The sequence below is a fragment of the Odontesthes bonariensis genome, chromosome 14 (genome assembly GCF_027942865.1).
Source record: "Odontesthes bonariensis isolate fOdoBon6 chromosome 14, fOdoBon6.hap1, whole genome shotgun sequence".
NCBI classification, from domain to species: Eukaryota; Metazoa; Chordata; class Actinopteri; order Atheriniformes; family Atherinopsidae; genus Odontesthes; species Odontesthes bonariensis.
Genome location: NC_134519.1, coordinates 10,966,279 through 10,991,472, shown reverse-complemented (window position 1 = coordinate 10,991,472; position 25,194 = coordinate 10,966,279). Strand labels below are relative to the sequence as shown.

The 25,194-nt window shown below is 39.5% G+C and overlaps 1 protein-coding gene across 1 annotated transcript; it reads right to left on the bottom strand.

Annotated features, from left to right (window-relative positions):
- Nucleotides 1-391: 391 nt before the first annotated feature.
- Nucleotides 392-13,669, bottom strand: ltb4r2b (leukotriene B4 receptor 2b). The gene is made up of 5 exons (XM_075482202.1): nt 13,556-13,669; nt 5,790-6,370; nt 3,130-3,330; nt 3,004-3,047; nt 392-1,496 (listed from the first exon to the last, which is right to left on the bottom strand). Exons 2-5 carry the CDS (start codon nt 6,351-6,353, stop codon nt 1,232-1,234), a joined length of 1,074 nt encoding a protein of 357 aa, XP_075338317.1. The 5' UTR covers nt 6,354-6,370; nt 13,556-13,669; the 3' UTR covers nt 392-1,231.
- Between the last annotated feature and the right edge of the window lie 11,525 nt (nt 13,670-25,194).

Sequence of the window (25,194 nt, the reverse complement as noted above, 5' to 3'; positions counted from 1 at the left end):
TGGCCATTAAAGGCTGTGGATTTAACTCAGATTTGCGTCGTCCATTTCCCTGAAACATGAATCGGGCTTAAAATCTTCAACTACAGTAGTCAGAAGTTGGGACTGTACTATGTAATGCAGATGTGTGTAGTTATGTGATGTGATATTTCACGTTTAAAAAGAGTTCAAACTGTTGCTTTAATATCTGCAAATGGAGAAACAGGATGCTGAGCAACCAGAGTTGATCAGCTCTGCATCTGACTATAGGAAGTGCTGCATGCTGTTCTGAACCCAACAGGAAGACGACTGTCAATCTTGATCTTAAAGCCATTACTCAGATTTTTTGGCTGTATGTGGTATAAGTATGGTGCTTTAAAACTGCACAATGGTGAAATTTAAAGTCAAACAAATGTACAGGGTATCAAAACTTTTATTCATGAAAAATCACAGTAAAAAAAACATGAACTGAAATAGAAATGAGGGGAACTCAAACTTTCATAAGTAACCTGTTGATGCAATTTCTCAACTAAATAGATACTAGATGACACCACCAAATATAAAAGATGCATTAAAAACACTGTTTGGAGCAAAAGTGGTAAACATTTATAAAATGTACAAGTATTTTTTCAGACTCAGAGCACCAAAACATCAAAGCAGTTTTGAATTGTTTTGTATTTTTAAAAAAATCTAAAGCTAGGATGAACTTAAAAGAAAAAGTTAAGAGAACACTCATAGCAAAAACAAAGTATAATATTTCATGTAAAACAAAGGTGGCTGAAATGTAACAAACTGAAATCGCTTTACATTACAGAAGATTTTTTTTAACCAAAATTCAACGTTGCATTTTATGAATAAGAATTTCTGGGCATCTTTTACCAGTACAGGCAGTCTGACCAATTAATAATCTGAGCTCAAGGTATTTGTCTATTAAGGATGTTGGAGGTTAAAGCAAGTATTGTGCAGGTGAAATAAGTTTTTCCAAGTTTTACCCTTGAAGGAATTTGTTTTTCTTCCAGTGTAATTTTTTCTGGGATTGAAACCATTAATTGAAATAGGATTTTATCTTTAACTTAAAGAGAAAAGAAAAATTATGTGCAGTATAATTTAACCGCCTGTGCCTGTTCCTCTGAGTTCCAGTGAAACTCGCATTCAAAAGAGAAAACGACACAGGTGGAAATCCTCGAGTCCCACATGTGGCTTTACACAATTTAAGATTCAAGAGTTGATGTATGTACAAAGTGCACTCAGTGCTTTAAGTAATCTCAGAATTTCCATTTAGTACACAAACTGTGTTTGCAGAGTCAGTGGTGTGTACTGCGCTCTTTTTACCCTTCACCCGATTCTTTTTGTTTCCCGGTTGCTCTGACGTGCCTTCAAAAAGCTTAGCCATGAAGGCGAAGCCATTCTGCTTGATGTAGGACTTTCCAGCAAATGTGTAGAGGATGGGGTTGGCGCAGCTGCTGATGAAAGCCAAGGCGGAAGTCACTGCACGGCTGGAGTTATGGATATGGTCCAATCTGCAGGCAGGCAGGAGAGTTTAATTACTATAAAAATAACTTTTTATTTAAGGCTGGTGATAACTTTTAGTGAAAATAATCTTCCCCCCAATCAGTTAATAAACACACGCTATATCTATGGATGATTCCCCAAAGGGGTCAAGTGGCAGCCTACCATTCCTGCAGGAAACTATTCCTTCCCTCTTACTTTTAATATCACTCTTTCAGTCTGTCGTAAGTCCTATCAGTGCCGTTTTCACCCTCTTTTATTAAGTTTTATTCGGTTTTATATCCCCACCACAGCCAATTAAAATTAGAATTATGTGTAGAAAAGAAAAGAAAAATGGTTTTGCTTGTAATACAGCGTTTCAATAAGCAGCACATTCCTTACAAGCTGTCATTATGACACCTGGCTCCTTTCGCTGTATAATGTAGGCCTACATATGATACATAATTATGGTTTTCAGGAACATAAAATTGCTGCATACTTCTTGGAGTGGGTTGTCAATTTACTAAGCAGGCCTGAGGAAAAACAAGATAGCTACACCTATACTGTACCTAAAACTGTAAATGTACAGCTACAAAGACATCAACAATGGCAAAAAGCCAAACAGTAAATACATAGATAAATTTAAACAATTAAACCAGCTCCTCATGAGGGAAACAAATAGACCACCATGACCAAAACAGTGAAAGGATAAAACTAAAAAGTTAACACGAAATAGCCACAAGAGATAATGACAAGGACATAAAACTGTGGCCAAAATATAGAAAGACTGGATACAAAATAACTTTAAAAAAGACTCAAAATCATCACAAGTAGACATGCAAAATGACAATACATCAACAAAGAGGAAATAACTCAATTTATTGACAACAAAATCACAAAAGACAAACAAATGGACCGCAGGTACTGGAAAGATATCAAAGAAGAAGAGACAAACACATGACAAGCCCAGAAATAAAGAATAAACCCAAAGAGAGACAGAGCAGCAAAAGACAACAGAGGCTCAGTGTAGCCTCAAATGCGCACACTGTGACACTGAAGAGGCAAAGAGGCCATTAAGATACACGAAATTATTACAAAAAGGGACATATAAGGAGCACAGCATCACAAAGTGACAAGAAACCGACTGATTTGGAACAGTACTGGAAACATAAATGCTGCTGAGATTGAATTTGCCCAGTATAAAGCTTCCAATACTGGCAACGGAAAAAGAAACAAACATATATCTCAAAAAGGATATATCAAACAACATATCTATAATAAAGAACCAAAAACGATGGGAGATGTAAAGATTGGTTATGTGACATCACAGACCTACTTCCAATTTTTTGCTTTCAATGAAAACGCTGTTATCAGTTCAATCTTATACGGCTGATGTTTGCATGAATACAAGCTGTGACCACTCCAAACCTTTCAACATATTAAACAACTGGACTTAATTTAAAACCTGCATTTGGTTTTTAGTAGAAACCCGTAACGCTGTAGAAGTAAAAATCATGCTGGAAAGCTTATGTTACTCACTTTATTCTCATGGGCGAGTCCTCTTCATACCACTCAGCTGCCACCTTAAACGAATGAAAATATACTTGTTGTTTATTCAGAAGACACCTGGTCCATGTTGATGAGAAATGAACCCTTTTCACTCACCTGAATCATGTTGATGATATGGTACGGCAGCCAGAACAAGCCAAACATCACCACAATAGCCAGGATGAGTTTCTCGCTGCGAACCTTTCGGCGGAACTGGGTCTGCCTCAGGCGCCTCAGGATGAGGACATAGCAGGTGACAATGATTGCATATGGGAGAATAAATCCTGACACCGTCTCAAAGGCGTACTGAAACTTCACCTGAACACAGGTGGTGGAAAAAAAAATAGTTGTTGTCAGACAAAACTGAACAAAAAGAGAAACAAAGCTGACTATTTCATTTATCAAAAATCTGTGGAAAGATTTTTACTATTTCTCCGGTTAATGCGTCTTTGGGGGGGGGGGCTTGTTTTTTAAAGATGTATTTATTTATTTTTGATCAAACCAGTGACTCTTGTCCCGTTGGATCTGATATGATCGATCACAGCGTTCTATTACAGAGACTTCAACATGTTATAGGGATTGAAAGAACCGCATTAGGTTGGTTTAAGTCATGTTTATCTGATAGATTCCAGTTCATCCATGTAAAAGATTAATCTTCCTCACACACCAGAGTAAGTCGTGGAGTTCTGCAGGGTTCTGTGCTCGGACCAATTCTTTTCATTCTATACATGCTTCCATCAGGTAATATTATTATGACAGCATGGCACGAATTTCCATTGCTATGCTGATGATACTCTGCTATGCCAGTTGGTTAAGCCAAAAGCAGTGTCTTAAAGACATAATGACCTGGACGACTCAGAATTTTCTGCCTCTGGATTAAGACAAAAATGAATTTGTTGTCTTTGGACCTGAGGGCTCCAGGATGAAAATGTCCACTTATATACTTACCCTAGATGGCATTTCCTTGGCTTCTAGTACTTCAATGAGGAACCTTGGAGTTATTTTTTAATTATAACCAGATTGAATTAGACAGAATCAGACAAAACATAGGAATTTAATTTCTTTAGCTCCTCAGAAATGTATCTGAACCGCTGTTTGAGACACAGTTAAACAGTTAAACTGATGAAATAATCAGTAGATTGAGAGTAAATATAATCTTTAGTTCTAGTTTTAGACAAACATGGGGGTTTCTCAGTTGAGAAAAGATAGGCAAAGTAAACAACCGTTTGATGCAAAAGTGACACGGTGTAAAAATCATTGCATATAGCATTTGTTCAAACTGCTATGAAATGTTTTAGGTTTGCATTTGGATAGTGAAAACAAGCTTTCCTCATCAGAATTCATTCCATTCACGAGTGATACAAATCTCAGGGGATCTTTTGAAAAGCTGTTAAAAAAAAAAAAGAAATATAAAACAGTTGATGAAGTCGACGAAGGGTGGTGGTATGGGTTTCGTTGCTGGTGGTTGTAATACAGTAAAGGAAGTAGTAGTAAGTGAAAACAAACTTTAAGGAGAGAGGATAAAAAGAGAAAAATGGAGAGAGCTTTTCTTCAGGAATTACTTATTTTTGGGCGTATCTGGAGTACTTTGATTAGATCTAGAAAGATGCCGGTGTTCATGTGAGTAGACTGGTGGGTCTAGTGAGTAAAATCATGTCAATCTTTGAATGGTTGTGTCCCGTCTGCGTATCGAGTCTTCTTTAAAACAGAAAAAAACAACCTCAAGCAAGCACATTTTTATCATTTAGTTTACAGAAGTTTTGTTTGACTGTTTTAAAGAAGACCCGATACGCAGAAGGGACACAACCATTCAAAGATTGTTTGAAAATTTACAATCAAAAACAGCAATGGAAACCCAAGCGTAGTCACACTGTTTGTGTAACACAATAGAAAACACTTTTTCTAATCGGGCATGCATGTCAAGATTAGTTCTTTCTTAAACATTGACTTAATTGTGAAGTTTCTGGATCAACTGTGGGGTGGATTGCTGAAACTGCCCATGCTTTTCTCTTGCCAACTGCTAAAAGGTTTAAGCTGTATCTAATAAAGTGTGTAAGTAGAACAGAGAGAAGCTGCTGATCTTCAAAGTGACGGGTGAGGTTGCCATGGTGATGCTACTGAGTCCACTGAATCTGACAGAAAAGTTAAGGACAGGCTACTTCAGGGGGAGAAAAATGTAATTCCAAATAACTTGTTTTTCCCCACTGTAAGCACCGCAAAGCTTTCCCACATCCATCGGTGTGACATTAATGTGTATAAAAAATGTTAACATATGGACGAGTTAAAAACAGTCACTTTCGTTTAAATAAATAAATAAAAACAGAGCGAAAATTGTGGGTGTTATGGCAGGCTAAGACTTAAATTTTCCCCAACTCTTTTGCATGTATTTTACACTGGCTGTAAACATTCGGCCCATTCCATTCAACAGGGATTTATTTATTTTTTTGTTTTCCTCATAAATTGATGATAATTTCCTTGAACAGAGCAAGTCGAGAGAACTCATAGCAAAAAAAAGCTGGTCATTGAGGTGAACCATGTTTGTGTCTAACTGAGTGCAACTTTGTGCAACTACTGTAGTTAGCTGGCAAAAAAAAAAAAACAGAACAAGTAACATTTGTCTGGTTTAACAGTAGGAGATAATGCTTTGCCGCAATCCAACCAACTGATGTTTATTTTTGATTTCTAGTGACTGAAAAAATAGACTGGTTCATCAGGTCAGCTGTGACAATAATCTGATTTGCAGCAGATGTTAAGATAATTAATCCTACTATACTTACTTGTCGAGACTTGGTGTGATTAGGTCCACACACAAATCTGTCTCCGTTCTGCTCATCAGCTTCCTCTGTCACGTCTCGAAACACCAGTGAGGGAATAGAAATCAGCAACACCAACCCCCACATGCCTACGAGCACCCTCATCACAATCTTCTTGGTGATCCGGAAGGAGAATTTTCGTGGAAACAGCACAACCACCATCCTGTGCATGCTCATCAGCGTGATCAGAAAGATGGAGGCGTACATGTTGGCGTTGCACAAGTAGAACAGGAATTTACACATGGCTTCACCAAAAATCCACGACTGCTTGGCAAGGTAGATGATGAAGAAGATGGTGAGGGCCATGATTAACCCATCTGCACACGCCAGGTTGAGGATGAGGAGGGTGGTGACTGAGCGTCTTCGGATTCGTGCCAGGATGCTCCAGACGATGAAGAGGTTACCAGGGACACCCAGGAGGAAGACCAAGCCGAGGATAGTTGCACCCAAGCTAGTTGAGAAGTCATTACTCACAACGTTGTCACCCTCTGGGTTTGTGTTGTTGATGGAGCGACTGCGATTAGTCATGCTAGAAAGTTTTAATCCTGCAGATTCAGGACAAAGAACATACAAAAACGGACACATTGTTTATCTCACATTATTAGATGAAATTACTGCAGACCAGTAGAGTAATGTTGTCCATCAGAGGAAATATTTGTTAAGGTTTCACCCAGAGCTCTACATCAGCTGGGGGCTGTGGAGTTGAACAGTGACCGTAATGTTTGGCTTCATAATGCCTCTAAAATGAGTTTCTGGATGTCAGGTAATTCTCATTCTCTGCCAAATATACAAACTTGACCTGTCAACATGCACTTAGCTTAAATGGATTTAGCAACCCTCACATAGCACAAACCCTAATGAGTTTAACAATGTGGAAGCCATGTGATAAGACTATAACCAAAGGCTTTCACTGCCTGTACCTGTCGCTCTCTTTGCAGATGTAACCCACAAGAGTGGGATTGACGGATAAATTTGTGATTCTGCTTCAACACATAACTTAATCTAAAATTATAGCTTTCTTCTCTCACACAAGGGGAAAGTGTACCTCACCTCTAAAACAAACAGTTTAATGCATCCACAAATATAAGAGCAAAGTGTGTCATTGGTCAATTGTATCCTGTCTTTCAAAAAAACTGAACAATTTCCCAGAATTTCTAACCAAGGAAACAAACAAACAAAGAAGGTTCGCCTCAGCAATCAATTCAAATATAAGGTAATGTACCCTGAGATTTTACTAATTCAAACTCTAATTGGAGAACCGGATATTTCCCTGATTTCCAACCCGTGCATGGTTGTGTTGTTTATGTTCAAATTTACATTAAATCAAATGTTTCCATGGTTTTCAAGTCTTTTCAGAGAAATCAGTCAGTTTCGGGCCCAACACTGAAAGGAAAAATTATTTTTGCAGGTATTCGAAGAGGTGAATTAGAATGAGTCATTTCTGAGAAAATGAGTCATCTTGCACAGGGGGACATGTAGTAATTTTGTTTTTAATCAAAAATGTATTTATTCATTTTCACGTTCCCGACTATAAATTTAGACGATTCGTAACGGAGATGGAAGCTGCCTTATTAGAGCAAACTGGGAATTTTTCAAAAAATTCCTGTTTATACGGGAAATATGTGACAGAAAAAATTATCCAGATGCCACATGGCAGAGTGTCTGTAGCCATTTCTGTGGGCAGTTAAAATGGTTTTGTCCTTGACTTGAGGAACAACATCTCTTATTCTGATAGAATAAACTGAATAGTGATCTGTACCACAGCTGAATGAGTCATTATTTTGTCCATGCTCCCACTCATTTTTTTAATTAAATCAGGTCTGATTTAGTTTGCCCCACCCATAAACTCACTGATACAAGAATTTTGAGATTAACATTGTATAATACTGACATTGCCTTCAGTAAAATTGTCATTTAGGCAACATGTACAAAGTATATAAGCAGATGGCTTTCACATTGTTAAAATATATGCAAAAATATATATGCAAAAATATATTAGTCTACATATAAATATAGACTAATATTTGCCCTGAACTTTGCTCTGCCACATTAAAAATACCGCGCTTCATAAACCTTTTAACTCTTGCTTGGTCACTATTACATCACTCTGCTTCAGTCAAAAAGAACTTCCTCCTCAAGGAAATGACTTCTTCTAACTGTCAATTACACAAAAATGTGTGATAAAAAAAAAAACTGAAACTAGAACCGTACATTCTGCTGACTTTAAAGGATAAGACCGGTTTTTTGACATTGGGCCCTTGATTTCACATTATAACATGATGTTCTACTCACCCCTACTTGTTGTTGGTCATTTGGAGCTGTTCCGAAGATATTCGCGAGGCGTCTGGCTGCTCTCTTGAGATATTCGGCCATGAAACGGTTTCCTATGGGCAAGCTTATACAGGCACAAACTATGCTGTTTATAATTTATTAATTACTGTACACTAGCACTGATAACGTGGAGGTGCGTCGCTTACTTAAAAAAATCCGGGTTACTAATTTTGAATTTTAGCCGAATGAATAAATAGGCAGCAGGTCTGTGGGCTGTCTGTGGTAGTAGCACGACGATGACGTCAGTAACACCCACTTTACGACAAAAAAATCAAAATTACAGTAACCCGGATTTTTTTAAGTAAGCGACGAACCTCCACGTTATCAGTGCTAATGTACAGTAATTAATAAATTATAAACAGCATAGTTTGTGCCTGTATAAGCTTGCCCATAGGAAACCGTTTCATGGCCGAATATCTCAAGAGAGCAGCCAGACGCCTCTCGAATATCTTCGGAACAGCTCCAAATGTTCAACAACAAGCAGGGGTGAGTAGAACATCATGTTATAATGTGAAATCAAGGGCCCAATGTTAAAAAACCAGTCTTATCCTTTAAATACCCCAATACAAAAAAAAAAAAAAGAGTTCTCTAGGTCCCCTATATGTCCCGCTAGGTCCCTCCAAAGCCATCAGGTTTGTTTACAAAATTGCAGACCAGACCGGTAAAAGGTAACCAATCAGGTTTACGAGCTGGGCTCTGCTGCCTGTCAATCACCGATTGTGCACGCGCGATACAAGGTAGGCTCGCCCCCACGCTTATTTATCTAGACTATTGAACTTCATTACGGGCTAGTCTACTTACTGTGTCTTCCATGATCACAAATGACAGGTGAGTTGATGAATGAGGAGTCGTGTACTCGCATCTGGCGTGCACGTCTACGTGCACGAGTTCTCATGTGTTTTGATGGGGCGGGACAGGAAGTTGAATAACTTTTTATTTTTCGGTCAAATAAGCATTTCTTGCATTTTGCGACTACGGAGGTCACCGTTTTCAACTTCAAGCGTTCTGATAGATCATGTAAACTCTTAAAATGCCAAAAATTAGGACTTTACGTATGACAACAACAAATCCTGCAGACTGCAGCTTAAAGTCGGAAAATTCGAACTGATACAACTTTCAGGTCCCTCCCCCAACCTCTAACAAGCTCCGAATCGCCCCCCAAACCCCTCCCCCTCTGTGGACGAGGTTGTGCACGTGAGTTCAAACCAGTGTGAGCGCACACAAGCTGGGGCAGACTCACGCTCAGCAGCGTGTGCACAAGCTGTGATTGACAGACAGGATTCCTCCACCCTAACTTGATTGGTTAAAAACAGCCGGGAGCGCTCGGTTATTGCAAGCATGATTACAGGCTTCAGAGGGAGCTACAGATTTCGTTATTTTTCCTAAACAGCCTATTTAATATTTTACTTCCAGAATCCCATGACAGTTCAAGCTAATATGACTAAAAAAAAGTTGCCGACTGCCGCTTTAAAGGAGAATTCCGGCATTTTTACAAACATATCCCATCTGTTGGAGACCAAGGAAAGTTTGCCAAAGGGAAAAACGTGAGAAATTTTCATGCCCGCTGCGCAAAGTTGTCTGATTGCGTTGATTTCCATGAAAGCGGGCTCTATCGGGCAATCTTTTAACCTTTCCTGAGGCTCTTAACGTGTATCAAAATACTTTTTACCGAATTGGTCGTGGTGTTAGTAGCAATACAATTCAACCCAGGGGCTAACCATACCATTAGTAAACCATCAGTTTCCGTGTTCCACAGGCGTGCACACAAATTAATCGATCGCTGAAGTCATACACTATAGTATTCCAAAATTGTCTTTTTGTCCACCAAAACGACCCTCAGGAACCGAACTACACATTGTCATGTTTGTTATTGTTTCCTATCGAACAGCTGACTCGTTTCAACACCCATATTCGCCGTGATGTCATGACGTGTCACATAACTGCTGGAAGGAGCGCACCTTCGCCCATTATTCAGCTGTGGGAGATAAGAACCCTCGGGATTTTATTGGAAGCAATTTCGAGATGGATAGTTCGTCAGATTCTGATGTTGGAATGGAAGAGTTTGACGAGTTTGATGGTCGGGGTTATCTTTTTGAACCAGAATACACTGATGAAGAGTTGTTGGCACAAGATGCAGCGAGGATGGCTCAAACCGATGATCCAGAAACGGGAGCTGTTGCTAGGTCACGCATTAGGGAGACATATGTCTGTGGTGGTGGCGGTGGTGGCGGTGGTGCAGATGTGGACATTGTATTGCACTGACCACAGAGGAAGACAGTACTTTGGAATACTATAGTGTATGACTTCGGCGATCTATTAATTTGTGCGCACGCCTGTGGAACACGGAAGCTGAGAGAGGTAGGTGCGCTGTTTTTGAAATCTCAAAATGTATAATGTCTGTGCTAGCTAATGGTATGGTTAGCCCCTGGGTTGAATTGTATTGCTACTGACACCACGGCCAATTCGGTAAAAAGTACTTTGATACACGTTAAGAGCCTCAGGAAAGAGTTAAAAGATTGCCCGATAGAACCCGCTTTCATGGAAATCAGCGCAATCGGACAACTTTGCGCAGCGGGCATGAAAATTTCTCGCGGTTTTCCCTTTGACAAACTTTCCTTGGTCTCCAACAGATGGGATATGTTTGTAAAAATGCCGGAATTCTCCTTTAAAGACTTTCAGTGGGCTGATTAAATGTTGGACTTCTGCAAACTGCAGGACGGTGATGTTTACCCATGCGCGTAATTTGCACGGGGGTTACGGGGGTCATGACCCCCTCAAAAATCAGATCCAGCTAATATAACCCCCCAATATCATCAAATCAAATCATCAAAAAATATCATAAAATTCTGAATGAATAACTTTTGTTTGTTTTCTTTATTCATTCATTTCATTTCAAGATAGTATCATGTTTTAAATAATCTGTAATGTAACCCCCCCCCCCCCCCCCAAACCGACTACTTGGTATTACCCAACCCAATTTCTCTACCGAAAGTTTGTTTATGCGCAGCCGCTGGACCTGGTGAGTGGTGCCAGAGGGTGCCAGGGATCACTGTGTGGAACCAATGTCACTGAACTGTATCTTAAGTTGCTGTTTGCTCCAAAACAGTCACACTTTTTTGGGGTTTGTTGTGCTAAGAGGTGGATTAACGAGAGTTAAATTGATGGAAAAGGGCTGTGACGGCTGCTCAGAAAGTTCACAAAGCTAGTGCAAAAATCTTGAATGTTGTCTTGCACATACCAAGACGTTCACCTCATGTGTTCCTTATATGTGATCCTGCAAGGCGAAACCAGTCGCTTTGGTAAAATTTACAAAACTAAGTTATTGTGCTCACATGAACGGCCATAAACTAAGCTTTCCAACGATATGTATATTGAGGCTATTGCTATCGCTAAGATAACTGCATCCAAAGTTGGCATGGTTCTCCTGTCAGGATAATGCTAGAAGAGAAGAAAATCACCTTTTTAAGCGGCGTTGACAACTGGAATAACTGCTAATGTGTTAAATCTTCACCGGGCTTAACAGTCAAAACATATGTTTTTCCGTGAAATTTGTTCAACCCGCCCAGTTTTCCAGTTGTTTCAGTAATATATTGTGGTCAACTGTATCAAATGCAGCACTGAGATCTAGTAGAACTAAGACTGACATTTTTCCACTGTCTGTATTCAGACATATGTTGTTAAACTCTTTGTCAGAGCAGTCTCAGTGCTGTGGTTCTGTCTAAAACCTGACTGGAAGGTGTCATAGCAGTTGTTTTGTTTTAAAAAGTAATTAAGTGGTTGAAAAACCGCTTTTTCAATGATCTTACTTAAAAATGGGAGATTTGAGATAGGCTTGTAGTTGTTCATTTGTGTCTTGTCAAGATTGTCCTTTTTCAGCAGGGGTTTGATTACAGCTGTTTTTTAGTGGCTCTGGAAACACACCCGACATTAAAGACAAGTTCACCATCAGTAACAGGTCTGACTCCTTTAATAATATTATTATTAATTTATAGCAATCTTAATGTAATAGTAAGTGGGCAATATGTGAAATCAGTTCCGAATAAAGGTGCAAGCTGAACTCCAGTGTGCCACCCTGTATTGTGTGATGTATCGAGAGTTGCAATGTGCATAATACATTTGCTGCATGTAGGTGCCAATACAGTGATGAAATTGATTAATCTTTAAGTTCTTGTCATCTGCCAATGTTGGCTAGTGCTTAAACACTGAATTGAACTACTGTGTCGTTATGGCATAAATAGTGAAGTGAACAGCTGCATTTACGTTAAGTAGCCTAAATCAGTAAAAGTATCACAATGTATTTCTAACACAGGAATGGCAAATTAGCGAGCAAGAAAATGATTAAATAAATAAATAAATAAATATGCTGCGAGATTAAGCCCCCCAATGTTAGACCCAAAGTTACGCCCTTGTGTTTACCAATCGTTCGCAAGTGGTTTATGGAACTAGAGCATGTGTGCCAACCTGACGCAGGCTCAAAAATATTTACATCAGAGCCTGTAGCAAAAACTGAGGCAGCATGCTAAAACATGCCAAACATTAGCAGTTCTGCGTCAAAGAGGAGCAGCATTTCAACAGAGTCATTGATTCATATAGTCCTTCCATGTCCTCACTTGTCCTTCTCATGTCTTCCTCACTCAGTTCACATGGAAACTGCTGGTACAAAGGTCAGAAAAGGTTGACCCTATGAGTTAATTTTACACACAATAGTAAAAGATACTGTAGACCAGCCCTTTCGTGTATGTGCTGCTGACCGCAACACAAACATAAAACTTGATTGATACATAGAGAGAAAGTAATTTGATCAGAAACTTGACATCACAGGATGAGAGTAAGACATCAAGTACTCATTTCCTTGCTCTGGTCCACACTGAAACCAACTGTTTATTTTCCCCTGATGGTTTTATGTAAGAGTGAATAAGTAAACAAAAGGCAGCTGGATTACATCACTTGTAAGAAAAGCAACATAAATCCATGTCTATAGAAGTCACTGCCATCCGGTGAAACTACCATTTTACAATGAGTAAAAACTACTAAATGAAGCTGTTTCAGCACAGATGCTACGTTAGTTAATGGAACCGCTGAAAAACAATCAAATGTTATTAACAAAAAAGAAAAATTAGAATAGGGGGGGGCCTAAAAAAAGAAAAATAAATCACAATATTGCACATTTAATTGTTGTTAATTAAATTGTTCTTTTGCCACTAAATTCTTAGTAACAGATTACTAAGATCCAAAAATATTAACAGACTGTGTCAGAGATTTGTATTAAATCTGCTATGAGTAAGTAATTGTGTCGATCAACCTTCTAACAATCGTTTTAAGATGAAAAACAGTAACAGGGAAGAGAGGCTGAGGCAAAAAATCTCAACAAAAAAAAAAAAAAAAAATCAAAAACTGACCTTTCTGGGATGTGAAGGCCCTAAATGATCCGTGATAAATTGAGATATCCGACTGCCGTCCAAGTCTGACCGCGTCTCTGTTAGCTCAGGTTATAATGGGTAAGATCACATCCTGCGTGCCTCGCAGGCTGTAACATGCTGTGGTTTTACAGAGGGGTGGAGAGGTGTGTCCTTCTCTAAAACTCACTCATTCTGCCTCACTCATTCTGCCTGTCTTCTGTCGTTTTTATCCATTTCCATATTTGATCTTCATGTGGATTTACCTCAAGCATTTGCCAACAAAAACATATTGTCACTTTTTATATATACATGTATTGGTAAACAAGCAAGTGCTCTTAATGGAAACATGTCCAAGTGTCATTAAACCAGATGCAGATTTGTGTGTCCTGAGGCACTTTTCACTTTGACCAAAGTGTTTTGTAACGAAAAAGGAACAAGGAGTATAGGTGTGTCAGAATGATTGCACAAGCCCCCCCATGTCATGGATGCTGAGCACAGGCGCTAACATGAATATAGAGAGCACTCATACATAAATTTTACCCTCACTAGTCCATACAAGTGTCATTTCCACAGGAATGCTGGCTCCCATTAAAGGGTGGAGATTGAAATGATGAGATGCCCAAACATCAAAGATTGATTACAGCAGAAGTTCATGTCATTGTACACTTCCACACAATTTCAGGCATGCTAGCAGTGGCTCATTTGTTTCCACTGAGTATCTGAAAGCTTCTTTGTTGAACATTTGTATCAGAGATTAGACATAAAAAACTGGAACAGCAGATAAAATTATTGATGCAAAATGTTTTCAAATATCTGGGACAGCAAGCAAAGGACTAAAATACCTACGACCCCATGACAAGACTGTTACTGAACAAAATATCTGGCAATGACTGATGGAGGCTAGGTACAACTGAGTGATCAGGTAAGTGGATCCAGGTGGGCTGAATGGAACAGATCAGAGGTCCGTTTCACGAAGCAGGTTTAGTGAAAACTCTGAGTTGATTAACCCTGAAATGAGGGAAACCCTGAGTTTTCCGTTTCACAAAGGGAGGTAACTCAATCCCGAGAAAGAGGGGTAACTCTAGCCTGTTTCACAAAGAGAGGTAACTTAACCTCACGGTCAGTTACCATAGTAACAGACTCTCTGAACCTAACCTGGTCGGGAACAGGTTTTATTCAAGAAACCTGGAGTTTCTTTCTGTCTCCACCCTCTTTCAGCCACACACGCCATTTGATTTCCTCATTCATTCAGCAGGCAGAGCGAGTTCTTCTACTTCTAGAAGTCCTTTAGGCACAGTAGGAGGCGACTTTTTTCACCAACATGTCCTTTTGAAAACGATCCCGTGGATGAAGGTGCAGCGTTATTGCGCAGAGAAATAAATATTCGTCGGAGATGGTTATCAGACCGTAGATTTTTGCATTTACAGACAAATATCTTTTTGAGCGGCACCATCAGAATTTTGTTGGGACAAAAGAAAAAAAATACATAAAAGACAAATAAATATTCGTATGAATATGCTTAAAAAAGACATATATAGGCCTATTATGTTTTATAAAGGCACTCGTGTCTTGGGGGTGGATTCCCTCAGCCACTGCCCTCCCGCTCCAAGAGAGTCGAGAGAGTCTGGCTGCAGACATGCACTCTCAGGACCCACATACCTGCACTGTCAGGACCCTGTTGCAGACCGTCATCTGCACTGTGAGGACCGGAAGTTGATTCGAAGCCTTTCAAAATAAAAGCGTGTGTATCGGAAGCACGTATTTTTAAACGTTTTTAAACGCTATATTTTTCAAGAGGTCCTGGCTGCAGACCTCCACTGTCAGGTCCCCATCTCCACTGTCAGGCCCGGAAATGCACGGCGTACATTTCAAAATAAAATCGCAAATGAACTTCCGGTTTAATCGTTTTCCTCACAAATGAATTAATTAGTTAACAGTACGACATAAAATCTATCAATATATATATATATATATATTTGTTTCAATTAGTTTTTCTGTTGTGTTATTCTGTATTTTTATCCTTAACCACCATAAATTTCATGTTTGGTTCTATGTCTATGCCAATTATGTTCTTGTGCTGCTGGAACACCTTAGTACCACTAAATAGTACCCTAACTCTTGATATCTACAGTATAATCTTAGTCAAATTATTAAGGGATCAATGAGAAAAGATAAAAAACACACCAAGTCACAACATGATCAAATGTTCTGTAGTGTTTATTCAGTCAAACATTCACAATATGACAAAAAATCTTTGTTTTTGTCGACTACCAGTTCACAAAATATCAACATGTCGTTAATATTGTGAAATATTATTTTGAAAGGCTCCAGGATCGCTTCTCTTTCATCCTCGTCCAGTTCTTTATTCCACAACCTCCCATATTGTAGAGCAGCCTCTGCCTGTTCCTCTTCCCCCATGCCCAGAACGTCAGGCAGGTCCACTCTGGCAGACAACAGTGGTTTGTTGGCCACTCTGCTGCATGTCTGCGATTTTGAAGAATGCGATCTTCAACCGAGTCCTATGGAAAAGACAGAAAGAAAGATGTCTGTACTATAGCTGCCACACCAACAGTATCTGACCAATAGATATCGTGCAAAAGCTTACGTCTTCCACTGGTGTGTCCACATCAGCAAGTCTGGCTCTCTTGGAGACCTCTGCCTGCTGCTCTTCTTCCTGAAAATATAGACAAGCAAAATGACAAGTTTTAATATTAAAAACACAAGCTATTAAAAAAAAAAAGAGTGAAGATCCCATCATTGCCCTCCTCTAATAGGTCTACCTAGAACCATTGGAGAGCTCAACAAATGTCAAATCCAATCACACATTATCTAGACACTTTATTTATAAATTGCAGACAGCAGGTCTGACCTTATCTTGTGAATGGCATATTCTTTAAAGTGACCCCACAATTTCAGTACAAAAAAAATATTGTTTCTGACCAGAAACAAAAGAAAAATTCAGACAGAACTCAACCAAAAAAAAAAAAAAAAAAAAAATCGGACCTTAGTAATGTTACCAATCGTCCTTTTCAGCCTAAACACTGGTGGCACCTCACCTCGCAGAAGCGCTTTTGATCCATCTGTCCAGTAGGCGAACAGCTTTCCATAGCTCAAAAAATGATTAAACAATATAAATAAATAAAAACGTCTTGTCAACTTCAAGTCAAATAACAAAATCTTTGCAGTCTCACCTTCCAAGGTCAAAATTTCCATGAGGGTGATACACTACCACTGTCGTAAAAGTGGCATGTCCATCTGGAAAATGATCAACAACAAAAAATCAACAACCTTACACTATGTCATAATAAATGTTTTGTTGTAATGTTGAGCTTACTTTGATTGCATTAATCAACTTACAACAGAAAAATCATAGGGAGCATCCAGTGTGGTGTAAAGGGCATTCTAGGAATAAAGCACAATCATTTTAATTTAATGCTGAAATCTTTAAAGCTATAATGTGTAATATTTCACGTTGTCTATTAACAAATTTGAGTCTTATCATTCACAAGTATTACCTCAATCGTTATTAATTACCTCCATCACAAAAGTGCAGTGTTCTTATATTCTTTATATTCAGCATGCGAATGTACATAAGAGTGTTACACCCCAATGAATGTCTCCATGTCGCTCCGCCATTTTAAAACTACGGGATTTGTAGAAGGACATGTCATCAGCTTCGCATTTTCCGTTTCCACATTGGAAACTTAGAATGTATATCAGAAGCTAAATTAGCTATCGATGCTATAGCTGAGAATTTCAAGGTAGGTCTGTGCAGTTAACAGACATCCCAAGTCTCCCGGAAGGTCCGGAAGTCTACCTGATATTGATAGTTAATCACGGATGCCCGCGAGTCGGATAAAATATCCCGGATTTTAGACTATTCGAGGGAGTTTTTTTTTTTTCTTTCAATGCGAGTGAGAGCGTGCAGGCAATAAAATAACTCGTGCAACTTGCGCGTTTCGACTGAGCAGGCACGAGAGAGAGCGAGGGGTGTGGGGAGAGGTTGCTTGTGAAACCTGTCTGTCCAAAGCGACTCTCTGTTCAACGAGCGTCCAGGGCGACTGCTTGTCAGGTGGGGGGGGGGGGGGTGGAGTGGAGAGGAGACTGAGTCATCTCCCTGAAATGAGTTTTTGGAACTTGGGATGTCTGAGTTAATCTACATGTAGGCCTACTGTTGCAATGTCTTGAATTTGGATACATTTCTAAGCTGATAAAAACTGTCCTTCCAAACACAAAAGATCTGTTTGCTAAAATTCAAAGAAGAGGCCAGGAAAACACCAACAAGACCACAGACACAATGATTGTCAGAGAGCCGAGTTTATTGTTGAAACTCTTGATGGGGTGGGATGGACGAATTATGATTAATTCATTCTTTTTTCATTTTAGTTGATAGGAATTACACATTGTTGTTTGTCTCGTTTGTCTCTGTGTGGTCATGTGATGGACTGGCCAACCAACCAATCAGGGTGTAACCTGCTTCTCGCCCAGAGGCGGCTGAGATGAATTTCAGCCCCTCTGCGACCCTACACTGAATTATATGGGTGTGGAAAATAGATGGATGTATGGGAATTGCTTGCCAACCATCCATACACTTAGTGAAGTAACTTAGAGAAAAACTGGGTGTCTTCATAACAATGGTGGGATAAAATCTGTAGCATTTTACAACAAGAATAAAAAGGGGACTAAAATGGAGCCCTGTGTGATTCCATATAAAATACAAGCAGGAGATGATACGCAGCTTCCTATTATAAAAGAAACACTTCTATTTGAAAGGTAAACCATTTAAAAACTATCCTTTCAAAACTGACTTTATTTTTTAGATAAAGCTACACTATTATAAAGAACAACAGACTGACATGATAGACCCTCAGTTGAACTGGAATTTATTGAGGCTATCATGATAATTCAGGTAGGCAACCTAAGCAAAAACAGCTTCTTTCAAGATTCTGGTTATTTTACTTTAGCTTTCACAAAGCTTGTTATTTTTAAGTTATGGTTAAGTTTTTGTCTACTTAAAATAACCATTTGTTAGACTGTTATTTCTAATCAAATTAGAGGGCAGATTGAGACATAAATGGTGATTTGAATGGACTCGTATATGAAATTATATCAGTAATTTGGGTAGATGACATAGTTTTAAACTCCAGAAGGCAGCTGATTGGATACTGTTTAAGTGAGAGGACAGAATGAGGTGGTCATGTTAGACCTAATGCTGTCAATTATATTGATGAAATTTACTGCAGTTTCGCAGATTAAGTGGCCACGGCTGCTGCAGCATTGGGATTCAATGCAGAATCGATGGTATTAAGCTGAATGTTTTATCTTTCCGCATCATTGTTAATGAAGTCCAAGTTGTGCTGAGCTTTAGCTTTTTGACAGAACTTGACTGACTCAAATAATCCTGAAAAATGTTTTAGGAATGATAAAGTTTGTCCTTTTTTTCCGTTTGCGCTCAGCCTTCCTGCACGCTTGTCTAAAGGCCGGGGCGGGTGGAATAATTCAGTCAGAAGTCACAAAAAAGACATCCTGACATCATTCTCTCAACTCTTTTCCTTAATCTTGATGGAAAATGTCTTGGGGTTATGGAAGGTAGGAGGAGGAAAATATGTAAAGACGACCACACTACAATGAGATTTTGACCACTGTTTAATACAACAATACAGATGTTTTTTAAATATTCTACAAATGGTGCTTTAGATACTTTGTCTAATGCAATTCTATCACATTGTTACATGAAGATTATATCATATTTGAGATGATATAGAATATTACTTTATTATCAAGGTTCGTCATTAAAAAAGAAAAGTAATATTCTCTAAATTGAAACAGTGTTGTTACAGGCCACTCACCCTCCTGTCATCATATTCATCCACATGAATCACAGTTAGTGCCACTGGATAGAAATAATGATTGCTTTGAAAGCAATATTGACAACAGGTCTTTTTTGCTTATAAACCTTCTTGACTGAGTGAAATGACGCAGAAGTATCCAAACAGAAGCCACGATAAGAGCTGTTTGAACTCTCCAAATACTGAGGAGAGGAGCTTCCTTAATGGTCTCCTTTAGCATAGGAAACACTGGACCATGCTTTATGAAAGAAATGACAAAATTCCATCCCACAATTCCTTGCGCCTGCCCTTTTATAGTGATGCTTGATTATTTTCATCCAGCTGTGCCAACTGTGATTCATGTGGATACATATGAGGACGGGAGTATCCTCTTACACTATATTTAACTTTTCGTGATTCTTAACCCTGTTTTAAATTTTTATTAACCTTGATAATAAGGTAACATTCTATATCATCTTATCATAGATAATCTTAATGTATCAGCGTATTTTACAATAGATAAAGTCTCCAAAGCACTTTTTTGTAGAATATTCCTTGAACATTTGTAGTTTCAGTGATGCAGACACACATCACAGCCAAGTGTCAATAGCCGCATTCGGACAGAGAAGTTCTAAGAACTGCGTTCTTAGAACTTCGGATTTCGTTCTATGAACTTCTCCCCAAGGGAGACAATTTTGTGGTTGTCTTTTCGTAAGTTCCTTAAGAACTATTCCTATCAACTTTCCTCAACCTCATGACATTTTACACATACATTTTAGCCCTGTACACATAGATTTATAACCCAAGTATTCTTTAGTTAAAGCCATGGATTCAGACAACAAATTACTTTTTTTTTGTCTTCCTGACTCAGAACGTCAGCCCGTCTGGAGTCATGTTACAGGGGATGTTTGAATAGATGTCACAGTAAAAACTGTTCTAGCTTTCACCACACGAGGGCAACACATTCACGGGAATCATTCCGTCTCTTTTCTCTCGTAAACTTGACGCTCAGCAGTTCCTCATGTGTGCTGCACTCATCCATCACATTACAGCAGTCCCTTAAACTATTTATTAGCCATTCAATTTTAAAGTTTTACAAGCCCCAGAAACTTTCCATTTCTGGTAGTGTCCTGTGTTTAAATGGCTACAAATGTGCACACATGTAAGAAAGAAAAGAAAATTAGGAGTATTTGTAACCATAACAGTTGCTTTTCTCACTTTGGCAAACATGTTACTGCAACTCGAAGACTGATGTGATGAGGCTTCTGTGTCTGAAACTGCATATTTTTCTTTCCATTTTTTTATTATTTTTTTTTTTTTAACAGCCCATAAATCTTTCAGAAATGCCCTTCAGGGTGGAAACATCTCAATATCTTGCGGCCCTTCGTTGTAAGGAAGCATAAAACTCTGCAAAACAGTGTCTTATGTAGCTTTTACGTCTTGCCACTCATTTGAGCTGTCAATATAAATCATTGCACAATGCAGATGGTTCATCATTAGCATGTGTTTATGTGGGCTGCGCGGTGGTGTGGTGGTTAGCACCTCCGCCCACAGCAAGAAGCTTCGAATCCGAGCTGGGGCCCTTCTGTGTGGAGTTTGCATGTTCTCCCCATGTATGCGTGGGCTCTCTTGTGGTACTCCAGCTTCCTCCCACGTCCCAAAAACATGCATGTTGGGTTAGTGCACATTAAGTGTGGATGGTTGTCTGTGTGTGGCCCTGTGACATACTGGGAACCTGTCCTGTCCAGAGTGTTCCCTGCCTCTCGCCCAAAGGCAGCTGCGATAGGCTCAAATCAGATCTGATCTGAAATACAAGCGTTTATATTATCCATTGAAATAGGGATTTGATCAAGACTTCAGTACACCAGCATAAGAGTTGCTGCGTGCTAAAATCTGTGCGATGCAATCAAATTTACATACTTAACAGACAAAAATGAGGTCATAGGGAGTAAAATGTGTCAGGAAATGAAACTGATCTAAAACAAAACTTTGGTCATGTTTATGAGCAAAGGAGAAGAAATTGAAGAATGAACAGCGATATATTCGTTTTTTTTCCCCCAACCTAAAAAAGCAAGAACAAGCCATGTTCTTTACTTGAAACTGCTAAAAGGAAGCTGGAAAGTGATTACTGTGATATTTCTGTGCTCACAATCATTTTGATATCAAATTAGATGAATATCAATATTGTGTCAATATGACAATAATGCGCTCTGATCTCAGATGCTAAAAAAAATCTAAAAGGTATTAAATGCAGATTGATTTTTGTACAATTTTTAAAGTTCCTTACAAACTATATTGGGTGTAACTCAAGTGACAGAAAAAGGAGAAGAAAACCCTAAAATTAGTCTGTTAAAAATGTATTTTCTTTAAGTTTTTTTTACAAATACTCTTAATGATATTGTTATCGTGAACACTTTCAGCCACAATGATTGTGTGGTGAAATTCAGATATTGTGACAGCTATAATTACCTATATAAATTAGGTCAAAAACTGCTCTGGTAACACAATGGCACCACACAATACGCTGCAGTCACGCAGAAGTTTTAGTTTATCAGCTTAATAAGTAAGTAAGTGCATATTGCTGACGGATTCCTGGAAAAATCTATGTCATCGTATCATAAACCCTGCACGGTTAATACTTCTCAGGTCCCTGTACAGAAGCCCTTTTCAGACACGAGATACGTAACATTACAAGAGAGCTGGAGCACTGCACAAAGTCCTTCTCCAGTTACATTTAGCTCATAACATGTCGTTTTACGAGTAAACTTGGGACTACTGCTGTTTAAGCTTGTGCCGTGTTCAAAGTGATATGTGGGCTGTTGCAACATGTGACCAAAAAGCTCCAGGGGCGAGCTTTTTCCATAACATATAATGTTCATGCATGACATCTGCGCAATTAGCCGCCAACAGTGGTGTAGTGCAGGGTGCACACAGGTGTACAGAGCATAACAACATACCTCTTAGACATCACAGAACGTACCCAAATCACTGACATGCATCATTTTACTCACGAGCTGTCAGTCTTTTCCCTTAGAAGGCAAAGACAAGAACTGCCCCTCTGAGTTACCTTTATTAAATATGCTGGTTAGGTTCATGCATGAGATTTAGGGCACTCCTTTTGTACTGATGCTTACTCCCTGGTATCAACCAAGATGGTATATGTGACAATGTATATAGAACAGGCCCATTTTGTGGTTTAACTAAATATGGTAAAGTACTCCCTATAGGTCACTGTTTATAATATAGGATGTTTATCCTAACTGGATGGACCAATATAAACAAATCAGACAGAAATTAATAGTATACCCACATCTCAAGGTGCCTCTCCATCACTGTTCACCACCAGATTAATAAACAGCTGCCCATGTCTAAAAGGGACTTTACAGATTCACAATGTGGAAACAACACCAAATAAACTGGTTTTTACAGTCAAACATGAAAAATGTCCCAGCTAACATCAGTAATCTGTCCAATCTGACCGTCTTCTTATTACAAACAGCTTCCTCTGTTGGCAGCTGCGATTAGAGTGGTTCCATGAATGGACAAAACTTAGGACTTGCACAGCAGAGAGTAGATGTCAGTATGGGGTGGGTTTGAGAAGGACACGGATATTCAAAAAGCAAAGTAGATTTATTTAACAAAAACAAAGTATCAACAAAAGGCGCGACTGAGCCGGATTCAAAAACCTGAACTGTGGAAAAATTATTTAACAAAACACTTGGCATAACATGGAAAAAGACTTAACTGTGGCGTGGCGTGGCGTGGCGTGGCGTGGCGTGGCGTGGCGTGGCGTGGCGTGGCGTGGCGTGGCGTGGCGTGGCGTGGCGTGGCGTGGCGTGAATGGTGACGGGGAAGGATCTCACAAAAACTGAAAGGGAACCTGGAAACTAAATACTGTGGAGGGTGATTAGGGATTGAGTGCAGCTGATGGGGAAAACACAGGTGAGGGACGTGAGGCTGATGGCAGGGCAGGAGAGGGTGGCATGACATAAACTAAACACAAGACCTGAACCAGAAACATGAGAACTAAACTAGGACATGACTAAAAACCAAACATGACCTAAAACATAAAACTCAAGACATGAGTCCATGGCGTGACAATAGAGAGCAGAGGTCAACATTTCCTCTACCCATGTTTGCTCCACAACTCTTAACTGCATGTTTAGGATATTTTTATCTCAGTCCCCGATCTCCCGTTAATCCTATCCAAACTGTTTTGTCATCAAAGATAACCAAATAGATTTGGAGGTTCATGATATGCTCTAATGGCTCATAATCAAATGGCAGAGATGAATGAACAACATGGCGGTGCGGTTTGGGGGTCGTCCCGGGTTGTCAGAAAACATTGAACAATCCAAACAGGGAGATCGGCCGTGGTAGCAGTGTGTTTTATCTGAAGATCAATCAAGATGTTTAACCCGAAGCTGACGTGTGCTCAGCTGTAGATGTGTAATCCTGCTATCGGTTGATCTAAATATCCAAATAACTGTAAAGGTCAGATGTTCACATAACCTGTTATGTAGGCACTGATTCTGACTATGTTGGTTGTTTTAGTTTAGCTCTTGTAACAGCTCTAAACAAGTGGCTGCACACTGTTAGTTGCAGAAATTTTGGTGAGCTAAAAGAGTAAATGTTGAGTAATAATGAGGCACTTTGCACAAACTATTCTTGAAATACCTTCAAGAGCCAAAAGATGCTGGAAGCTGATGATCTATGACTGAGTTTAAACCAAGCCAATGCCCTTAGTTTAGATACTCTTGAATGCAGAGGTACTCATGGGCACTAACAAACTAAATGGCTGTAAGAAGTTCCAGCCAACATGAGACCACCAAGCAAAACTCCCTGTGGATTTTTTTTTTTTTAAAACCGGCAAATAACAGTTTATCTGATCATGTTACAGTTGTGTCATTTTGGGATTTATTGTAAGGGTTTACCGAATCTTACAGAGAGCCTCAGAAATGTTTGCCTCTGCCTTGTTGGTAGCACTTTTTCCTTTCCCTAACCACACTCAAACATCTTGAGATCAGTCCAGGATTTAAAGCCTGCCCACACAACCCCAAGAGGATGACATGGGGAATGAAACAAGCCCCCAGTTACACACCAGTATAACATACGCCTAACGATTGTGAGAACCAAAGGCAAGCGAGGAAGGAGGACAGAGGGGGAGAGATGGGGGAGGAGGAGGAACTGAGGCGGAGAGAGCCAGAGAGAGAGTGTTTATTTAAGTTTTTCGTCTCCTGACTCAGACAGAGAGCAGACTACAGAGGATAATGAGAAACAGATCTTTGGTGGAGAGGAAGAGGAGGGAGGGGAGAAGAGAGCACAGAGAAGTAGGGGGGGCAAGAAAAAATGAAGAAAAAAGGGGGGTTGTGGCGTTCATTGCCACAGGAAATAGGCCCTCTTATATTCACTAACTGACAGTTAACATTGGTAGCCCTGGTGGCCATGCAGCCGGTCTGCAATGGCAGGCTTCAGACTGCCATGTGTCCTGCTCATGATTAGAATAACAATCACATCGTTTTCTTGGAAGTTGGAGGTGTGGAACAGGTATCAGTGCGGGGGGGTGAAACTTATTTCAAACTAATTTTTCAGGGGAGAAAAAAAAAAGTGGATGATGATGATGTTGGGGAGATGCAAAACGAGATGAGAAAAGCTACATTAGCAGTGTGTATTTACATGTGAAATGGATGTGACTAAAAGAGAAACCTCCAGAGTGAGCCAGGAGGGGGAGAGGAGGGAGGCTGGAGGTTGGGCAGGGGGGATTCATGACTGACACATGTAAGGTCCTATGGGAAATGAGTAACGGACCAA